This window comes from Oncorhynchus clarkii, chromosome 26 (assembly GCF_045791955.1).
Source record: "Oncorhynchus clarkii lewisi isolate Uvic-CL-2024 chromosome 26, UVic_Ocla_1.0, whole genome shotgun sequence".
In the NCBI taxonomy this organism is placed as follows: domain Eukaryota; kingdom Metazoa; phylum Chordata; class Actinopteri; order Salmoniformes; family Salmonidae; genus Oncorhynchus; species Oncorhynchus clarkii.
The window spans coordinates 50,596,360-50,619,854 of NC_092172.1; the positions used below are offsets into that span (position 1 = coordinate 50,596,360).

A 23,495-nucleotide genomic window follows, 5' to 3' on the forward strand; every position below is an offset into this window, starting at 1 on the left:
TTAAGGTGGGTCCCTCTATATCTACCAACACTCCTTTAAGGTGGGTCCCTCTATATCTACCAACACTCCTTTAAGGTGGGTCCCTCTGTATCTACCAACACTCCTTTAAGGTGGGTCCCTCTATATGTACCAACACTCCTTTAAGGTGGGTCCCTCTATATGTACCAACACTCCTTAAGGTGGGTCCCTCTATATGTACCAACACTCCTTAAGGTGGGTCCCTCTATATGTACCAACACTCCTTTAAGGTGGGTCCCTCTATATCTACCAACACTCCTTTAAGGTGGGTCCCTCTGTATCTACCAACACTCCTTTAAGGTGGGTCCCTCTGTATGTACCAACACTCCTTTAAGGTGGGTCCCTCTATATGTACCAACACTCCTTTAAGGTGGGTCCCTCTATATCTACCAACACTCCTTTAAGGTGGGTCCCTCTGTATCTACCAACACTCCTTTAAGGTGGGTCCCTCTGTATGTACCAACACTCCTTTAAGGTGGGTCCCTCTATATCCACCAACACTCCTTTAAGGTGGCTCCCTCTGTATCTACCAACACTCCTTTAAGGTGGGTCCCTCTATATCTACCAACACTCCTTTAAGGTGGGTCCCTCTATATCTACCAACACTCCTTTAAGGTGGGTCCCTCTGTATCTACCAACACTCCTTTAAGGTGGGTCCCTCTATATCTACCAACACTCCTTTAAGGTGGGTCCCTCTGTATCTACCAACACTCCTTTAAGGTGGGTCCCTCTATATCTACACTCTATATCTACCAACACTCCTTTAAGGTGGGTCCCTCTATATGTACCAACACTCCTTAAGGTGGGTCCCTCTATATGTACCAACACTCCTTTAAGGTGGGTCCCTCTATATCTACCAACACTCCTTTAAGGTGGGTCCCTCTGTATCTACCAACACTCCTTTAAGGTGGGTCCCTCTGTATGTACCAACACTCCTTTAAGGTGGGTCACTCTATATCCAACAACACTCCTTTAAGGTGGGTCCCTCTATATCTAAACTCTATATCTACCAGCACTCCTTTAAGGTGGGTCCCTCTATATCTACCCTCTATATCTACAAACACTCCTTTAAGGTGGGTCCCTCTATATCTACCAACACTCCTTTAAGGTGGGTCCCTCTATATCTACCAACACTCCTTTAAGGTGGGTCCCTCTATATCTACAAACACTCCTTTAAGGTGGGTCCCTCTATATCCACCAACACTCCTTTAAGGTAAGACCCTCTATATCTACCAACACTTCTTTAAAGTAGGTCCCTCTATATCTACCCTCTATATCTACCAACACTCCTTTAAGGTGGGTCCCTCAATATCTACCCTCTAATCTACAAACACTCCTTTAAGATGGGTCCCTCAATATCTACCCGCTATATCTACAAACACTCCTTTAAGGTGGGTCCCTCTATATCTACCAACACTCCTTTAAGGTGGGTCCCTCTATATCTACCAACACTCCTTTAAGGTGGGTCCCTCTATATCTACCAACACTCATTTAAGGTGGGTCCCTCTATATCTACCCTCTATATCTACCAACACTCCTTTAAGGTGGGTCCCTCTATATCTACCCTCTATATCTACCAACACTCCTTTAAGGTGGGTCCCTCTATATCTACCCTCTATATGTACCAACACTCCTTTAAGGTGGGTTCCTCTATATCTACCCTCTATATCTACCAACACTCCTTTAAGGTGGGTCCCTCAATATCTACCAACACTTATTTAAGGTGGGTCCCTCTATATCTACCAACACTCCTTTAACCTCTCTGATCTCCCCATCCCGGATCCGGTATCAGGAATACAGACTCAAGCTCATTACCATAACGCAACGTTAACTATTCATGAAAATCGCAAATGAAATGAAATAAATATGCCATCTCTCAAGCTTAGCCTTTTGTAAACAACACTGTCATCTCAGATTTTCAAAATATGCTTCTCAACCATAGGAAAACAATAATTTGTGTAAAAGTAGCTAGCTAGCGTAGCATTTAGCGTTAGCATTAGCGTTAGCATCCAGCACGCAACATTTCAACAAAAACATAAAAGCCTTCAAATAAAATAATTTACCTTTGAAGAACTTCGGATGTTTTCAATGAGGAGACTCTCAGTTAGATAGCAAATGCTCAGTTTTTCCAAAAAGATTATTTGTGTATTAGAAATAGCTCTGTTTTATACATCACATTTGGCTACCAAAAAAACCCGAAAATTCAGTCCTCAAAACGCGAACTTTTTTCCAAATGAACTCCATAATATCGACTGAAAACATGGCAAACGTTGTTTAGAATCAATCCTCAAGGTGTTTTTCACATATCTCTTCAATGATATATCGTTCGTGGAAGCATGGTTTCTCCCCTCAATCAAATGGAAAAGTACAAGCAGCTGGCAATTGCGCACCAAATTCCACGCAGGACACCAGGCGGACACTTGGAAAATGTAGTCTCTTATGGTCAATCTTCCAATGATATGCCTACAAATACGTCACAATGCTGCTAACACCTTGGGGGAACGACAGAAAGTGTAGGCTTGCGCAATCACAGCCATATAAGGAATGGAAAACAGAGCTTCAGAAATTCTGCTAGTTTCCTGGTTGACGCATCATCTTGGTTTCGCCTGTAGAATGAGTTCTGGGGCACTTACAGACAATATCTTTGCAGATTCTGAAACTTCAGAGTGTTTTCTTTCAAAAACTGTCAAGAATATGCATAGTCGAGCATCTTTTCGTGACAAAATATTGCGCTTAAAACGGGAACGTTTTTTATCCAAAAATGAAATAGCGCCCCTAGAGATCAAAGAGGTTAAGATGGGTCCCTCTATATCTACCAACACTCCTTTAAGGTGGGTCCCTCTATATCTACAAACACTCCTTTAAGGTGGGTCCCTCTATATCCACCAACACTCCTTTAAGGTAAGACCCTCTATATCTACCAACACTTCTTTAAAGTAGGACCCTCTATATCTACCCTCTATATGTACCAACACTCCTTTAAGGTGGGTCCCTCTATATCTACCCTCTATATCTACCCACACTCCTTTAAGGTGGGACCCTCTATATCTACCCTCTATATCTACAAACACTCCATTAAGTGTTGGTTACACTGTGGTCAGTTGTAGTAGTGGCATAGGGATTTGGTTACACTGTGGTCAGTTGTAGAAGTTACATAGGGATTTGGTTATACTGTGGTCAGTTGTAGAAGTGACATAGGGATTTGGTTATACTGTGGTCAGTTGTAGAAGTGACATAGGGATTTGGTTATACTGTGGTCAGTTGTAGAAGTGACATAGGGATTTGGTTATACTGTGGCCAGTTGTAGTAGTGACATAGGGATTTGGTTATACTGTGGTCAGTTGTAGAAGTGACATAGGGATTTGGTTATACTGTGGTCAGTTGTAGAAGTGACATAGGGATTTGGTTATACTGTGGCCAGTTGTAGTAGTGACATAGGGATTTGGTTATACTGTGGTCAGTTGTAGAAGTGACATAGGGATTTGGTTATACTGTGGTCAGTTGTAGAAGTGACGTAGGGATTTGGTTATACTGTGGTCAGTTGTAGAAGTGACATAGGGATTTGGTTATACTGTGGTCAGTTGTAGAAGTGACGTAGGGATTTGGTTATACTGTGGTCAGTTGTAGAAGTGACATAGGGATTTGGTTATACTGTGGTCAGTTGTAGAAGTGACGTAGGGATTTGGTTATACTGTGGTCAGTTGTAGAAGTGACATAGGGATTTGGTTATACTGTGGTCAGTTGTAGAAGTGACATAGGGATTTGGTTCTCCTTTGTTTTTACAATGTAGAGATGTGATAAGCAGAAACTTAGAAGTTGTAAAAAAAAAAATGGAATGTTATATTGTCGGGAATCACATCTCCCTTCCTCTCTCTCTTTTTCCCTCCCCCCAGACGGCAGACGTGGGGATGACAGAGACATCTGGGGACAACAGTCTTCGTTTCGAGGTGTGGTTCAGACGCAGGAGCAGTAAGAACCAGACGTATGTCCTGCAGGCCTCCAACACAGACATCAAACACGCCTGGACCACCAACATCGCACGTATCCTCTGGCAGCAGGCTACCCGGAATAAAGGTAGAGATGAGGGAGGGGAGGAGGGGGGGGGAAGAGACAGAGAGATAGGGAGGGAGGGAGGGAGGGAGGGGAAAGAGACAGAGAGAGAGGGAGAGAGGGGGAGGAAAGAGAGATAGAAAGAGGGAGGGGGGATGAAAGAGACAGATAGAAAGAGGGTGGGGGGGAGGAAAGAGACAGATAGAAAGAGGGAGGGGGGAGGGAGGGGGGAAAGAGACACATGGAGGGAGGGAGGGAGGGAGGGAGGGAGGGAGGGAGGGAGGGAGGGAGGGAGGGAGGGAGGGACGGAGGGAGGGAGGGAGGAAAGAGAGATAGAAAGAGGGAGGGGGGAGGAAAGAGACAGATAGAAAGAGGGAGGGGGGGAAAGAGACAGATAGAAAGAGGGAGGGGGGAGGGAGGGGGGGAGGAAAGAGACAGATAGAGAAATAGAGAGGGAGGGAGAAAGAGAGAGGGAGGGAGAGAGACAGAGAGAGGGAGAGAGGGAGGGAGGGGAAAGAGAGAGGGAGGGAGGGAGGGAGATGAAAGAGACAGATAGAGAAAGAGAGAGGGAGGGAGAAAGAGAGAGGGAGGGAGAGAGGGAGGGAGAGAGACAGAGAGAGAGAGACAGAGAGAGGGAGAGAGAGACAGAGGGAGGGAGAGAGGGAGGGAGGGAGGGAGAGAGACAGATAGAGAAAGAGAGAGGGAGGGAGAGAGACAGATAGAGAAAGAGAGAGGGAGGGAGAGAGACAGAGAGAGGGAGAGAGGGAGGGAGAGAGACAGAGGGAGGGAGAGAGGGAGGGAGAGAGAGAGAGAGAGCGACAGAGGGAGGGAGAGAGAGAGGGCATAACAGTTGATACAAGTTTTATCTGGGTCTGTTTGGGTGGGCCCAGTGTGGTTAATTAATCTCTGTGTTGTGTTCAGAGATCCGTAATCAGGAGATGGTTTCCATGGGAGTGGGTAACAAGCCGTTCCTGGACATTACACCCAGTGATGCTGCGATCAACGACAGGGCTATAGACTACATCATGAAGGGACGAGGTAACCACTAAACTAAACCACTGTCTAGTACACTGATCAATAACCACTAAACTAAACCACTGTCTAGTACACTGATCAATAAACTAAACCACTGTCTAGTACACTGATCAATAACCACTAAACCACTGTCTAGTACACTGATCAATAACTACTAAACTAAACTACTGTCTAGTACACTGATCAATAACCACTAAACTCAACCACTGTCTAGTACACTGGTCAATAACCACTAAACCACTGTCTAGTACACTGATCAATAACTACTAAACTAAACTACTGTCTAGTACACTGATCAATAACCACTAAACTAAACCACTGTCTAGTACACTGATCAATAACCACTAAACTAAACCACTGTCTAGTACACTGATCAATAACCACTAAACTAAACCTCTGTCTAGTACACTGATCAATAACCACTAAACCACTGTCCATTACACTGATCAATAACCACTAAACTAAACCACTGTCTATTACACTGATCAATAACCACTAAACCACTGTCTATTACACTGATCAATAACCACTAAACCACTGTCCATTACACTGATCAATAACCACTAAACCACTGTCTATTACACTGATCAATAACCACTAAACCACTGTCTATTACACTGATCAATAACCACTAAACTAAACCACTGTCTAGTACACTGATCAATAACCAGTAAACTAAACCACTGTCTAGTACACTGATCAATAACCACTAAACTAAACCACTGTCTAGTACACTGATCAATAACCACTAAACCACTGTCTAGTACACTGATCAATAACCACTAAACTAAACCACTGTCTAGTACACTGATCAATAACCACTAAACCACTGTCTATTACACTGATCAATAACCACTAAACCACTGTGTATTACACTGATCAATAACCACTAAACCACTGTCTAGTACATTGATCAATAACCACTCAACTAAACCACTGTCTAGTACACTGATCAATAACCACCAAACTAAACCACTGTCTAGTACACTGATCAATAACCACCAAACTAAACCACTGTGTATTACACTGATCAATAACCACTAAACCACTGTCTAGTACACTGATCAATAACCACTAAACCACTGTCTAGTACACTGATCAATAACCACTAAACCACTGTCTAGTACACTGATCAATAACCACTAAACTAAACCACTGTCTAGTACACTGATCAATAACCACCAAACTAAACCACTGTGTATTACACTGATCAATAACCACTAAACCACTGTCTAGTACACTGATCAATAACCACTAAACCACTGTCTAGTACACTGATCAATAACCACTAAACCACTGTCTAGTACACTGATCAATAACCACCAAACTAAACCACTGTCTAGTACACTGATCAATAACCACCAAACTAAACCACTGTGTATTACACTGATCAATAACCACTAAACCACTGTCTAGTACACTGATCAATAACCACTAAACCACTGTCTAGTACACTGATCAATAACCACTAAACCACTGTCTAGTACACTGATCAATAACCACTAAACCACTGTCTAGTACACTGATCAATAACCACTAAACCACTGTCTAGTACACTGATCAATAACCACTAAACCACTGTCTAGTACACTGATCAATAACCACTAAACTAAACCGCTGTCTAGTACACTGATCAATAACCACTAAACCACTGTCTATTACACTGATCAATAACCACTAAACTAAACCACTGTGTATTACACTGATCAATAACCACTAAACCACTGTCTATTACACTGATCAATAACCACTAAACTAAACCACTGTCTAGTACACTGATCAATAACCACTAAACCACTGTCTATTACACTGATCAATAACCACTAAACCACTGTGTATTACACTGATCAATAACCACTAAACCACTGTCTAGTACACTGATCAATAACCACTAAACCACTGTCTAGTACACTGATCAATAACCACTAAACCACTGTGTATTACACTGATCAATAACCACTAAACCACTGTCTAGTACACTGATCAATAACCACTAAACCACTGTCTAGTACACTGGTCAATAACCACCAAACCACTGTCTAGTACACTGATCAATAACTACTAAACTAAACTACTGTCTAGTACACTGATCAATAACCACTAAACTAAACCACTGTCTAGTACACTGATCAATAACCACTAAACTAAACCACTGTCTAGTACACTGATCAATAACCACTAAACCACTGTCTAGTACACTGGTCAATAACCACCAAACCACTTTCTAGTACACTGATCAATAACCACTAAACCACTGTGTATTACACTGATCAATAACCACTAAACCACTGTCTATTACACTGATCAATAACCACTAAACCACTGTCTAGTACACTGGTCAATAACCACCAAACCACTGTCTAGTACACTGATCAATAACCACTAAACCACTGTCTATTACACTGATCAATAACCACTAAACCACTGTCTATTACACTGATCAATAACCACTAAACCAAAGCGGTCCCTGAATATATGCCTGACCCGTCCCCTCCCCCAGGTGCCAGAACTCGAGCCTCCATTGCCGTGTCCCTGTTCGACCACTCCAACCCTTTCAAGCGTACAGCGTCAAGTAACGGGGGGTCTGGCGGCGGGGCCCCTGCTGCGTCTGGCTCCTGCACTCTCCTGGGGCCCCTCAACCTGCACATGTACAGCAGCCACAGCCAGGCCCTGCTGCCCGGGGGAGAGAGGCCCTTCATCAGCCCGTGTATGGAGGAGGACGAGATGGAGCACGAGACCAGCAGCCAGCCATCCATGAGTACATACTGTATAGATTATCTCTCCATGAGTACATACTGTATAGATCATCCCTCCATACTGTATAGATCATCCCTCCATACTGTATAGATCATCCCTTCATTACTACATACTGTATAGATCATCCCTCCTTACTGTATAGATCATCCCTCCTTACTGTATAGATCATCCCTCCATGACTACATACTGTATAGATCATCCCTCCATACTGTATAGATCATCCCTCCTTACTGTATAGATCATCCCTCCATGACTACATACTGTATAGATCATCCCTCCTTACTGTATAGATCATCCCTCCTTACTGTATAGATCATCCCTCCATGACTACATACTGTATAGATCATCCCTCCATACTGTATAGATCATCCCTCCTTACTGTATAGATCATCCCTCCATGACTACATACTGTATAGATCATCCCTCCTTACTGTATAGATCATCCCTCCATGAGTACATACTGTATAGATCATCCCTCCATGACTACATACTGTATAGATCATCCCTCCTTACTGTATAGATCATCCCTCCATGACTACATACTGTATAGATCATCCCTCCATAATGTATAGATCATCCCTCCATGAGTACATACTGTATAGATCATCCCTCCATGAGTACATACTGTATAGGTCATCCCTCCATGACTACATACTGTATAGATCATCCCTCCATGACTACATACTGTATAGATCATCCCTCCATGACTACATACTGTATAGATCATCCCTCCATGAGTACATACTGTATAGATCATCCCTCCATACTGTATAGATCATCCCTCCATGAGTACATACTGTATAGATCATCCCTCCATGAGTACATACTGTATAGGTCATCCCTCCATGACTACATACTGTATAGATCATCCCTCCATGACTACATACTGTATAGATCATCCCTCCATGAGTACATACTATATAGATCATCCCTCCATACGGTATAGATCATCCCTCCATGACTACATACTGTATAGATCATCCCTTCATGAGTACATACAGTATAGATCATCCCTCCATACTGTATAGATCATCCCTCCATACTGTATAGATCATCCCTCCATACTGTATAGATCATCCCTCCATGACTACATACTGTATAGATCATCCCTCCATTAGTACATTCTGTATAGATCATCCCTCCATACTGTATAGATCATCCCTCCATTAGTACATACTGTATAGATCATCCCTCCATACTGTATAGATCATCCCTCCATACTGTATAGATCATCCCTCCATGACTACATACTGTATATATCATCCCTCCATGAGTACATACTGTATAGATCATCCCTCCATAATGTATAGATCATCCCTCCATGACTACATACTGTATAGATCATCCCTCCATGACTACATACTGTATAGATCATCCCTCCATGACTACATACTGTATAGATCATCCCTCCATGAGTACATACTGTATAGATCATCCCTCCATGACTACATACTGTATAGATCATCCCTCCATGAGTACATACTATATAGATCATCCCTCCATACGGTATAGATCATCCCTCCATGACTACATACTGTATAGATCATCCCTCCATGAGTACATACTGTATAGATGGTCCCTCCATACTGTATAGATCATCCCTCCATACTGTATAGATCATCCCTCCATACTGTATAGATCATCCCTCCATGACTGCATACTGTATAGATCATCCCTCCATATTAGTACATTCTGTATAGATCATCCCTCCATACTGTATAGATCATCCCTCCATTAGTACATACTGTATAGATCATCCCTCCATACTGTATAGATCATCCCTCCATGACTACATACTGTATAGATCATCCCTCCATGAGTACATACTGTATAGATCATCCCTCCATGACTACATACTGTATAGATCATCCCTCCATGACTACATACTGTATAGATCATCCCTCCATACTGTATAGATCATCCCTCCATTAGTACATACTGTATAGATCATCCCTCCATACTGTATAGATCATCCCTCCATGACTACATACTGTATAGATCATCCCTCCATGACTACATACTGTATAGATCCTCCCTCCATGACTACACACTGTATATCAGCGACTCTCTGTCCATCCCATCTATCTCCTTAAATCTCTTATGATTTACATATATATTTCAACTGTTCTGTGATGGTTCCCATGTGTTATGAACCATTCTATTCCCATAGTTTCTACAGATTGGAAGTTAAAGATTAATATAGTTTGTTTTAGTTACTGTACCAACCAAACCCACCTATCAGTGTTGATCAACTCCTCTCCCCCCTCCCTCCCTCTCCCCTCCCTCCCTCCTCCTCTCCCTCCCTCCCTCCACAGCTACAGAGAGCTCAGGTTCATCGTCCCACTGTCTGTCCGGCAGCGGCTCAAGTGGTTCAGACAGTGGCTGTGTGTCCAGCCACCTCCCTGAGGCCAGTTTATCTGAGGATCCCTCGTTCCCCTGCCGTCCCCCGTCCGACGGCGTGACCTCCCCCAGCCTCCCCAAAGACAAGCCGCGCTACAACAACAGCCAGTACATTTCAGCCGTAAGTGAACGTAATGGTTACGGATGGATTCACGTCGGGTTACAGGCTATCCACAGTGGCCTTGGTCCTGGAGAGATGCAGTGTGTGCAGGGTTTTTCTCCAGCCCAGCGCTACAACACCAGTACAGTTCCCAGCATTCTGCAGTCATGGAAGAATGGTTGATAGTTTGTCTGTGATGGAATGTGATATATACTATTGATTTGTGTTAACTATAATTTCATTGATTGATTAAACGTCACCTGTATGAGCTTGGCTTTGTGCAAAACCCTGCTGACATGATCAATAACCCTGCTGACTTGATCAATAACCCTGCTGACATGATCAATAACCCTGCTGACTTGATCAATGCTTGTAACATTCCTCATAACACATCTGTAACCCTGGCTTCCCCCCCCTCTCTCTCTCCCTCCCTCCCCCTCTCCCTTCCTCCCTCCCTCTCTCCTTCCCTCCATTCATCTCCAGAATGTAGCTCAGACCATAGGCCCTTCCACTATAGTGTGATTCCTGACTGGGACCCTGCTTGGAGTAAGTGGAGCAACGTCTCAACTCAAACCTCCTTCTCTAAACAATGCCCAGGGCCTGTATTCACAGAGCTTCTCAGAGTAGGAGTGGTTGAACTAGGATCAGGTCCCACCTTGTAATCTCATTCATTATGATCTAAAAAGGGGATAAACTGATCCCAGATCAGCACTGGTACTGAGATGATATGTGAATATGGGGCCTGGGCTAAGAGCTGTGCTATAGTCTATACTGTATGGAAGCCTGTATTTCTCCAAGATGCTGCTGTTTGGTGACATAGCCTGGGTACCAGTCTCTTTGTGTTAACGTTCATCTCCTTGTCGTGACAAACAAATGACACAAGAGTACCAGAGGTGGAATGTTAGCACGAAACAGGTCTGTATTTCAGGCTAGCTGTGGTGTTTTGATGGGAGGTCTGCGTGTAGTATCTCTGTAGTAAGTCTGTTACTCTGGTCTCTCTCTACAGGTCTGATATCCAGAAAGACACTATTACCACGCCAAGGAAGACAGGCGAGACTCTCATCTCACATGGACACTGTAAAGACCTGGGACTGTTTTTAAAATAAAAAGAAAAGACACTTTTGAGCATAGCTTTTATATTGTTTTTTTAAAGTTAATTTAAATATTGTTATATTTTTCTTCCCAAAAGTACTGGTGGGTGCAGTCGTTTTTTTTTCCTGTACTCTATTGGGTTATTCTGTAAATAATTATTTTAATAGTTTCCTGTGAATTTATGAATGGTTGGTTTCTTTATCGTCTTGTTGACCACTTTTACTGCAACTTCTGATTCACCTGTTTATTGATGTTATACCCTGGGATGAAAGGCTAGTTCTGTTATACCCTGGGATGAAAGGCTAGTTCTGTTATACCCTGGGATGAAAGGCTAGTTCTGTTATACCCTGGGATGAAAGGCTAGTTCTGTTATACCCTGGGATGAAAGGCTAGTTCTGTTATACCCTGGGATGAAAGGCTAGTTCTGTTATACCCTGGGATGAAAGGCTAGTTCTGTTATACCCTGGGATGAAAGGCTAGTTCTGTTATACCCTGGGATGAAAGGCTAGTTCTGGTTCACCTGTTGATTGATGTTATACCCTGGGATGAAAGGCTAGTTCTGGTTCACCTGTTGATTGATGTTATACCCTGGGATGAAAGGTTAGTTCTGTTATACCCTGGGATGAAAGGCTAGTTCTGATATACCCTGGGATGAAAGGCTAGTTCTGTTATACCCTGGGATGAAAGGCTAGTTCTGTTATACCCTGGGATGAAAGGCTAGTTCTGTTATACCCTGGGATGAAAGGCTAGTTCTGGTTCACCTGTTGATTGATGTTATACCCTGGGATGAAAGACTAGTTCTGATATACCCTGGGATGAAAGGATAGTTCTGATATACCCTGGGATGAAAGGCTAGTTCTGATATACCCTGGGATGAAAGGCTAGTTCTGTTATACCCTGGGATGAAAGGCTAGTTCTGATGTACCCTGGGATGAAAGACTAGTTCTGATATACCCTGGGATGAAAGGCTAGTTCTGATATACCCTGGGATGAAAGGCTAGTTCTGATATACCCTGGGATGAAAGGCTAGTTCTGTTATACCCTGGGATGAAAGGCTAGTTCTGGTTCACCTGTTGATTGATGTTATACCCTGGGATGAAAGGCTAGTTCTGTTATACCCTGGGATGAAAGACTAGTTCTGGTTCACCTGTTGATTGATGTTATACCCTGGGATGAAATGCTAGTTCTGTTATACCCTGGGATGAAAGGCTAGTTCTGGTTCACCTGTTGATTGATGTTATACCCTGGGATGAAAGGCTAGTTCTGGTTCACCTGTTGATTGATGTTATACCCTGGGATGAAAGGCTAGTTCTGTTATACCCTGGGATGAAAGGCTAGTTCTGATATACCCTGGGATGAAAGGCTAGTTCTGTTATACCCTGGGATGAAAGGCTAGTTCTGATATACCCTGGGATGAAAGGCTAGTTCTGATATACCCTGGGATGAAAGGCTAGTTCTGGTTCACCTGTTGATTGATGTTATACCCTGGGATGAAAGGCTAGTTCTGATATACCCTGGGATGAAAGGCTAGTTCTGATATACCCTGGGATGAAAGGCTAGTTCTGAATCAGTCAGGATACTCTTCAAAAAAGGTCCAAAGCAACATGTTTATTTTTCGGCATTCTGGTACGACTCTTTTTACAGTGTCTTCACATAACGTCTGTTCTGTGGTCAGATTCCTCCATCTTGTTTTGTTCTGTGTCTCGGTCTGTTGCCACTTCCTGTAGCCGTTCAGGTCTGACTGAGGGTGTATCCCAAATAGCAACCTATTCATTATGTAGGGGATTACTGTTGACCAGAGACCTATGGCCAAAACTAGTGCACTATATATAGTGAATAAGGTGCTATTTGTGACGTGAGCCTGACTCCAGGTCAGTTCCCTGACAGGTCAGAGCCAGTGGGTCTGAGAGGCTGAGGTCCTGTCCTCCTGATCGTAGTAGATCTGTCCTCCCAGCTGAGTGACTCGGGGCTGTAGAATGGAGAGAGGAGACCGGTACACACCGAGAGAAGAAGAAGAGAGAGAGAGGAGAATGGTACACACCGAGAGCAGAAGAGAGAGAGAGAGGCTACTTTCACCTACAGTTTCAAATTAAAAAAAATAAAAATAAAAAATGTTTCTTGTTCATATACATTTTTTTATTTTTTAAGATGGCATTAAGAAGAAAGGAAAACCTCTAAATGTACATTGTCTGTCTGTAAATATTTGCACCAGTGGTGCTCTCTGGTTCTAGTATTGTGTAGGAGAAAGCAGAGGAAGACTGTGATAGCGGTGTACATGTATCAACCTGTAGAAAGCAGCAGGGAATCACCATTCAACAACAAAATGACTTTCCACTCGTTGAATCTGGAGCACGAATGTCTTCATCCCCTGGCATCTCGCTTCATCCTAACACGTTCAAACTTTTAATAAACACGTGTTGGCTTTTGTATCCAGAAGGAGGGTGTTGGTTTTCACTGGGATCCTGAAGGGGGTGTAGGTCAGTCAACATGTCTTCCTGAGGTGAGGGGACACTGTGTCTGTAGTCTGTCGAGGTGGGGGGGACACTGGGTCTGTAGTCTGTCTTACTGTGTTGAGGAGTGGGGAACACTGTGTCTGTGGTCTGTCTTACTGTGTTGAGGTGGGGGGGGACACTGGGTCTGTAGTCTGTCTTACTGTGTTGAGGTGGGGGGGACACTGGGTCTGTAGTCTTAAGGAAACAGACTGACTGTACGACAGTGTCCTCTGTCCAGCTGCTCCAGACAGTCAGAGTAGCGCTGGGCTAGAGGAAGGGAGAACTAGAACAAGGAAAGGAAAGATGGATCTCTCAGAGAGAAGTCACGCTAGATTGAAGATTTTGGTTCAAGAGGCCCTGAATGTTGTGTTTTTGTTGCCCCCCCATCTGGACAATATTCTAGGGGAAACACTGAGAGGAAATCCCAAGGCGCTCACCTCCAACCACTGCAGGAGCAGCTGCTCTCTGCTCTTCTCCCGTCTCTCAGAACAAATGATTCTGAGCAGCTCAGAGACAAAGTCCTCAACCTTCACCTGTCCTGTCTGGGACGGGGACGAGAGGGACGGAGAGAAGGGGTCAGGGACGGAATGAGTGCTGCACCCGAAGAGACTCATCTTTACCAAACCAATATGGACACCTCAGGTGACCACTCAAAACAGTTTAACAGAACATCAACTTCATAATATTAGCAATAATTTAAAAAAAGTCCTCATAACCAACAACCAAGGGTAAGTTTCCGAGACACAGGTTAAACCTGATCCTGGATTTAACAGCTCAATGCAGATTCAACATTGGGTTTTAATCTGTGTGTCCAGGAAACAGACGCCCCCAGACGTATCGTCTTATTACCCAGAGGAAATAGACCAGGTTGGTTATCTTGAGAGTGCAGTCCTTGGAGTCCTCTAGTCTTATGGAGTCCAGGATGAGTCCGGTCAGAAAGAAATGGCACTGCCTCCCAAACACCATGTCCTCCCAGGACACATTGAAGCAGGCAAAAACCACATCTGGACCTGGAGACAAGACTGTCTGGATGCAAATCACCTTGTTGACCACGACTCAGCAGGGAATATATATATATATAGACAACAGACTCTCTACAGTCTAAACTACTGTTGGACACGTCCCAAATGGCTCCCTCTTCCTTTTTTTATAGTGCTTTGCTTTTAACCAGTAGTGCACTATATAGGGAGTAGTCTTCCATTAGGGACGCAGGCTGTTTCTCATTAAACAGAGGAAACCAACAGCAGACAACAGTCCTGTTCTAATGAACTAGAGGAGTACAGCATCATGATAGTTGTTCTCTCCTGCTGTGGCCAGTAAACAGAGGAAACCAACAGCAGACAACAGTCCTGTTCTAATGAACTAGAGGAGTACAGCATCATGATAGTTGTTCTCTCCTGCTGTGGCCAGTAAACAGAGGAAACCAACAGCAGACAACAGTCCTGTTCTAATGAACTAGAGGAGTACAGCATCATGATAGTTGTTCTCTCCTGCTGTGGCCAGTAAACAGAGGAAACCAACAGCAGACAACAGTCCTGTTCTAATGAACTAGAGGAGTACAGCATCATGATAGTTGTTCTCTCCTGCTGTGGCCAGTAAACAGAGGAAACCAACAGCAGACAACAGTCCTGTTCTAATGAACTAGAGGAGTACAGCATCATGATAGTTGTTCTCTCCTGCTGTGGCCAGTAAACAGAGGAAACCAACAGCAGACAACAGTCCTGTTCTAATGAACTAGAGGAGTACAGCATCATGATAGTTGTTCTCTCCTGCTGTGGCCAGTAAACAGAGGAAACCAACAGCAGACAACAGTCCTGTTCTAATGAACTAGAGGAGTACAGCATCATGATAGTTGTTCTCTCCTGCTGTGGCCAGTAAACAGAGGAAACCAACAGCAGACAACAGTCCTGTTCTAATGAACTAGAGGAGTACAGCTTCATGATAGTTGTTCTGTCCTGCTGTGGCCAGTAAACAGAGAAAACCAACAGCAGACAGTCCTGTTCTAATGAACTAGAGGAGTACAGCATCATGATAGTTGTTCTCTCCTGCTGTGGCCAGTAAACAGAGGAAACCAACAGCAGACAACAGTCCTGTTCTAATGAACTAGAGGAGTACAGCATCATGATAGTTGTTCTCTCCTAAACACAGTCTGGTGACTAACTGAATACATTTAGTTCTGGTGCCAAGACTAGTAAACACCCTCCATACCACACTACATACCACGCTACATACCACGGCCAAGACTAGTAAACACCTTCCATACCACGCTACATACCACGACCAAGACTAGTAAACACCTTCCATACCACACTACATACCACGACTAGTAAACACCTTCCATACCACGCTACATACCACACTACATACCATGACCAAGACTAGTAAACACCTTCCATACCACACTACATACCACGACCAAGACTAGTAAACACCTTCCATACCACGCTACATACCACGACCAAGACTAGTAAACACCTCCCATACCACGCTACATACCACGACTAGTAAACACCTTCCATACCACGACCAAGACTAGTAAACACCTTCCACACCACGCTACATACCACACTACATACCACGACCAACACTAGTAAACACCTCCATACCACACTACATACCACGACCAAGACTAGTAAACACCTTCCATACCACGCTACATACCACGACCAAGACTAGTAAACACCTTCCATACCACGCTACATACCACGACCAGGACTAGTAAACACCTTCCATACCACGCTACATACCACGACCAACACTAGTAAACACCTTCCATACCACGCTACATACCACGACCAAGACTAGTAAACACCTTCCATACCACGCTACATACCACGACCAACACTAGTAAACACCTTCCATACCACGCTACATACCACGACCAAGACTAGTAAACACCTTCCATACCACGCTACATACCACGACCAACACTAGTAAACACCTTCCATACCACGCTACATACCACGACCAACACTAGTAAACACCTTCCATACCACGCTACATACCACGCTACATACCACGACCAACACTAGTAAACACCTTCCATACCACACTACATACCACGACCAAGACTAGTAAACACCTTCCATACCACGCTACATACCACGACCAACACTAGTAAACACCTTCCATACCACGCTACATACCACGACCAAGACTAGTAAACACCTTCCATACCATGCTACATACCACGCTACATACCACGACCAACACTAGTAAACACCTTCCATACCACGCTACATACCACGCTACATACCACGACCAACACTAGTAAACACCTACCATACCACGCTACATACCACGACCAAGACTAGTAAACACCTTCCATACCACGCTACATACCACGACCAAGACTAGTAAACACCTTCCATACCACAACCAAGACTAGTAAACACCTCCCATACCACGCTACATACCACAACCAAGACTAGTAAACACCTTCCATACCACACTACATACCACGACCAAGACTAGTAAACACCTCCCATACCACGCTACATACCACGACCAAGACTAGTAAACACCTCCCATACCACGCTACATACCACGCTACATACCACGACCAAGACTAGTAAACACCTTCCATACCACACTACATACCACGACCAAGACTAGTAAACACCTTCCATACCACGCTACATACCACGACCACGACTAGTAAACACCTCCCATACCACGCTACATACCACGCTACATACCACGACCAAGACTAGTAAACACCTTCCATACCACGCTACATACCATGACTAGTAAACACCTTCCATACCACGCCACACGCTACATAACACACCACACGCTACATACCACGCTACATACCACACCACACGCTACATACCACGCTACATACCATGCTACATACCACACGCTACATACCACGCCACACGCTACATACCACGCTACATACCATGCTACATACCACACCACACGCTACATACCATGCTACATACCACACGCTACATACCACGCTACATACCACGCCACACGCTACATACCACACCACACACTACATACCACACCACACGCTACATACCACGCCACACGCTACATACCACGCCACACGCTACATACCACGCTACATACCACGCCACACACCACTGTACACCACACTATGCCCTCCTCAGCACGACAGTTGGTTTACGTTTCTAACAAGGAATGTGTCAAATCCATCATAGCTGCTGGACCAGATTCCTGTTTCTAACCATGAGACTGTTACTATAGACTTCTATATCTACTACCATGAGAATGTTACTATAGACTTCTATATCTACTACCATGAGACTGTTACCATAGACTTCTATATCTACTACCATGAGACTGTTACCATAGACTTCTATATCTACTACCATGAGAATGTTACTATAGACTTCTATATCTACTACCATGAGACTGTTACCATAGACTTCTATATCTACTACCATGAGACTGTTACCATAGACTTCTATATCTACTACCATGAGAATGTTACCATAGACTTCTATATCTACTACCATGAGACTGTTACTATAGACTTCTATATCTACTACCATGAGAATGTTACTATAGACTTCTATATCTACTACCATGAGACTGTTACCATAGACTTCTATATCTACTACCATGAGACTGTTACTATAGACTTCTATATCTACTACCATGAGAATGTTACTATAGACTTCTATATCTACTACCATGAGAATGTTACCATAGACTTCTATATCTACTACCATGAGGCTGTTACCATAGACTTCTATATCTACTACCATGAGACTGTTACCATAGACTTCTATATCTACTACCATGAGACTGTTACCATAGACTTCTATATCTACTACCATGAGAATGTTACCATAGACTTCTATATCTACTACCATGAGACTGTTACCATAGACTTCTATATCTACTACCATGAGAATGTTACCATAGACTTCTATATCTACTACCATGAGACTGTTACTATAGACTTATATATCTACTACCATGAGAATGTTACTATAGACTTCTATATCTACTACCATGAGACTGTTACCATAGACTTCTATATCTACTACCATGAGACTGTTACTATAGACTTCTATATCTACTACCATGAGAATGTTACTATAGACTTCTATATCTACTACCATGAGACTGTTACCATAGACTTCTATATCTACTACCATGAGACTGTTACCATAGACTTCTATATCTACTACCATGAGACTGTTACCATAGACTTCTATATCTACTACCATGAGACTGTTACCATAGACTTCTATATCTACTACCATGAGACTGTTACCATAGACTTCTATATCTACTACCATGAGAATGTTACCATAGACTTCTATATCTACTACCATGAGACTGTTACCATAGACTTCTATATCTACTACCATGAGAATGTTACCATAGACTTCTATATCTACTACCATGAGAATGTTACCATAGACTTCTATATCTACTACCATGAGACTGTTACTATAGACTTCTATATCTACTACCATGAGACTGTTACCATAGACTACCATGAGACTGTTACCATAGACTTCTATATCTACTACCATGAGAATGTTACCATAGACTTCTATATCTACTACCATGAGACTGTTACCATAAACTTCTATATCTACTACCATGAGACTGTTACCATAGACTACCATGAGACTGATTTCAGAAAGTTGTCTCCATCTCCCCCTTGTGGACAGTGAGACGTACTGCATGCAGTGGTCTCACAGCGTTTACTGAGCACAGTAACATAGATATCAAACCAACATAGATATCAAACCATCCCACAGTAACATAGATATCAAACCATCCCACAGTAACATAGATATCAAACCATCTCACAGTAACATAGATATCAAACCAACATAGATATCAAACCATCTCACAGTAACATAGATATCAAACCATCTCACAGTAACATAGATGTCAAACCATCTCACAGTAACATAGATATCAAACCATCTCACAGTAACATAGATATCAAACCATCTCACAGCAACATAGATATCAAACCATCTCACAGTAACAGGTGAAGGACTTACTCTTGATATCTCCTCTCACATTTAGGTCTTTGTCGGCTCCGTAACCTGAGGGGGAAAAGTATGTTTTTTTTTTAAATTTACCTTTGGAAAATACATGTCTAGTGACTATACAGAGTGTAGGCTAAATACCACTGACTATACAGAGTGTAGGCTAAATACCACTGACTATACAGAGTGTAGGCTAAACAGAGTGTAGGCTAAATGCATGTCCACTGACTACACAGAGTGTAGGCTAAATACCACTGACTATACAGAGTGTAGGCTAAACAGAGTGTAGGCTAAATGCATGTCCACTGACTACACAGAGTGTAGGCTAAATACCACTGACTATGCATAGTGTAGGCTAAATACTACACAGAGTGTAGGCTACATACCACTGACTATACAGAGTGTAGGCTAAATACCACTGACTATACAGAGTGTAGGCTAAATACATGTAGGCTAAATACTATACAGAGTGTAGGCTAAATACTATACAGAGTGTAGGCTAAATACTACACAGAGTGTAGACTAAATACTACACAGAGTGTAGGCTAAATACTGCACAGAGTGTAGGCTAAATACTGCACAGAGTGTAGGCTAAATACCACTGACTATACAGAGTGTAGGCTAAATACCACTGACTATACAGAGTGTAGGCTAAATACTACACAGAGTGTAGGCTAAATACATGTCCACTGACTACACAGAGTGTAGGCTAAACACATGTCCACTGACTAAACAGAGTGTAGGCTAAATACCACTGACTACACAGAGTGTAGGCTAAATACATGGCCACTGACTATACAGAGTGTAGGCTAAATACCACTGACTACACAGAGTGTAGGCTAAACAGAGTGTAGGCTAAATGACTACACAGAGTGTAGGCTAAATACCACTGACTATACAGAGTGTAGGCTAAATACTACACAGAGTGTAGGCTAAATACTACACAGAGTGTAGGCTAAATACTACACAGAGTGCAGGCTAAATACTACACAGAGTGTAGGCTAAATACTACACAGCGTGTAGGCTAAACACATGTCCACTGACTACACAGAGTGTAGGCTAAATACCACTGACTACACAGAGTGTAGGCTAAATACATGGCCACTGACTATACATAGTGTAGGCTAAATACATGACCACTGACTATAAAGAGTGTAGGCTAAATACCACTGACTCCACAGAGTGTAGGCTAAATACTACACAGAGTGTAGGCTAAATACATGTCCACTGACTACACAGAGTGTAGGCTAAATACTACTGACTACACAGAGTGTAGGCTAAATACTACTGACTACACAGAGTGTAGGCTAAATAGATGTCCACTGACTACACAGAGTGTAGGCTAAATACTACACAGAGTGTAGGCTAAATACTACACAGAGTGTAGGCTAAATACCACTGACTATACAGAGTGTAGGCTAAATACATGTCCACTGACTATACAGAGTGTAGGCTAAATACATGTCCACTGACTATACAGAGTGTAGGCTAAATACATGTCCACTGACTATACAGAGTGTAGGCTAAATACATGTCCACTGACTCCACAGAGTGTAGGCTAAATACATGTCCACTGACTACACAGAGTGTAGGTTAAATACTATACAGAGTGTAGGCTAAATACTACACAGAGTGCAGGCTAAATACATGTCCACTGACTACACAGAGTGTAGGCTAAATACCACTGACTAAACAGAGTGTAGGCTAAATACATATCCACTGACTATACAGAGTGTAGGCTAAATACCACTGACTATACAGAGTGTCTGCTAAATACCACTGACTATACAGAGTGTAGGCTAAATACTACACAGAGTGCAGGCTAAATACATGTCCACTGACTACACAGAGTGTAGGCTAAATACCACTGACTAAACAGAGTGTAGGCTAAATACATATCCACTGACTATACAGAGTGTAGGCTAAATACCACTGACTATACAGAGTGTCTGCTAAATACTACTGACTACACAGAGTGTAGGCTAAATACTACACAGAGTGTAGGCTAAATACATGTCCACTGACTACACAGTGTAGGCTAAATACTACACAGAGTGTAGGCTAAACACATGTCCACTGACTACACAGAGTGTAGGCTAAATACCACTGACTACACAGAGTGTAGGCTAAATACTACACAGAGTGTAAGCTAAATACATGTCCACTGACTATAGAGTGTAGGCTAAATACTACTGACTACACAGAGTGTAGGCTAAATACATGTCCACTGACTACACAGAGTGTAGGCTAAATACTATACAGAGTGTAGGCTAAATACTATACAGAGTGTAGGCTAAATACTACACAGAGTGCAGGCTAAATACATGTCCACTGACTACACAGAGTGTAGGCTAAATACCACTGACTAAACAGAGTGTAGGCTAAATACATGTCCACTGACTATACAGAGTGTATGCTAAATACTACTGACTACACAGAGTGTAGGCTAAATACTAAATACTACACAGAGTGTAGGCTAAATACATGTCCACTGACTACACAGAGTGTAGGCTAAATACTACACAGAGTGTAGGCTAAACACATGTCCACTGACTACACAGAGTGTAGGCTAAATACCACTGACTACACAGAGTGTAGGCTAAATACATGGCCACTGACTACACAGAGTGTAGGCTAAATACATGGCCACTGACTATACATAGTGTAGGCTAAATACCACTGACTACACAGAGTGTAGGCTAAATACATGGCCACTGACTATACAGAGTGTAGGCTAAATACCACTGACTACACAGAGTGTAGGCTAAATACTACACAGAGTGTAGGCTAAATACATGTCCACTGACTACACAGAGTGTAGGCTAAATACTATACAGAGTGTAGGCTAAATACTATACAGAGTGTAGGCTAAATACTACACAGAGTGTAGGCTAAATACTACACAGAGTGTAGGCTAAATACTATACAGAGTGTAGGCTAAATACTACACAGAGTGTAGGCTAAATACTATACAGAGTGCAGACTAAATACTACACAGAGTGCAGGCTAAATACATGTCCACTGACTATACAGAGTGTATGCTAAATACTACTGACTACACAGAGTGTAGGCTAAATACTAAATACTACACAGAGTGTAGGCTAAATACATGTCCACTGACTACACAGAGTGTAGCCTAAATACATGTCCACTGACTACACAGAGTGTAGGCTAAATACCACTGACTACACAGAGTGTAGGCTAAATACATGTCCACTGACTATACAGAGTGTATGCTAAATACTACTGACTACACAGAGTGTAGGCTAAATACTAAATACTACACAGAGTGTAGGCTAAATACATGTCCACTGACTACACAGAGTGTAGCCTAAATACATGTCCACTGACTACACAGAGTGTAGGCTAAATACCACTGACTACACAGAGTGTAGGCTAAATACATGGCCACTGACTACACAGCGTGTAGGCTAAATACATGGCCACTGACTACACAGAGTGTTGGCTAAATACATGTCCACTGACTACACAGAGTGTAGGCTAAATACCACTGACTATACAGAGTGTAGGCTAAATACATGTCCACTGACTACACAG

The 23,495-nt window shown here is 42.9% G+C and overlaps 1 protein-coding gene across 1 annotated transcript in view; it reads left to right on the forward strand.

Annotated features, from left to right (window-relative positions):
• Nucleotides 1–13,888, forward strand: part of LOC139384648 (puratrophin-1-like) — a 26,491-nt gene extending 12,603 nt beyond the window's left edge. Inside the window, exons 7-11 of the mRNA XM_071129462.1 lie at nt 3,912–4,092; nt 4,990–5,106; nt 7,604–7,861; nt 10,176–10,381; nt 11,367–13,888. Coding sequence (XP_070985563.1) covers nt 3,912–4,092; nt 4,990–5,106; nt 7,604–7,861; nt 10,176–10,381; nt 11,367–11,372 — 768 coding nt within the window. The 3' untranslated portion in view covers nt 11,373–13,888. The remainder of the gene's footprint in view (nt 1–3,911; nt 4,093–4,989; nt 5,107–7,603; nt 7,862–10,175; nt 10,382–11,366) is intronic.
• Nucleotides 13,889–23,495: the final 9,607 nt, after the last annotated feature.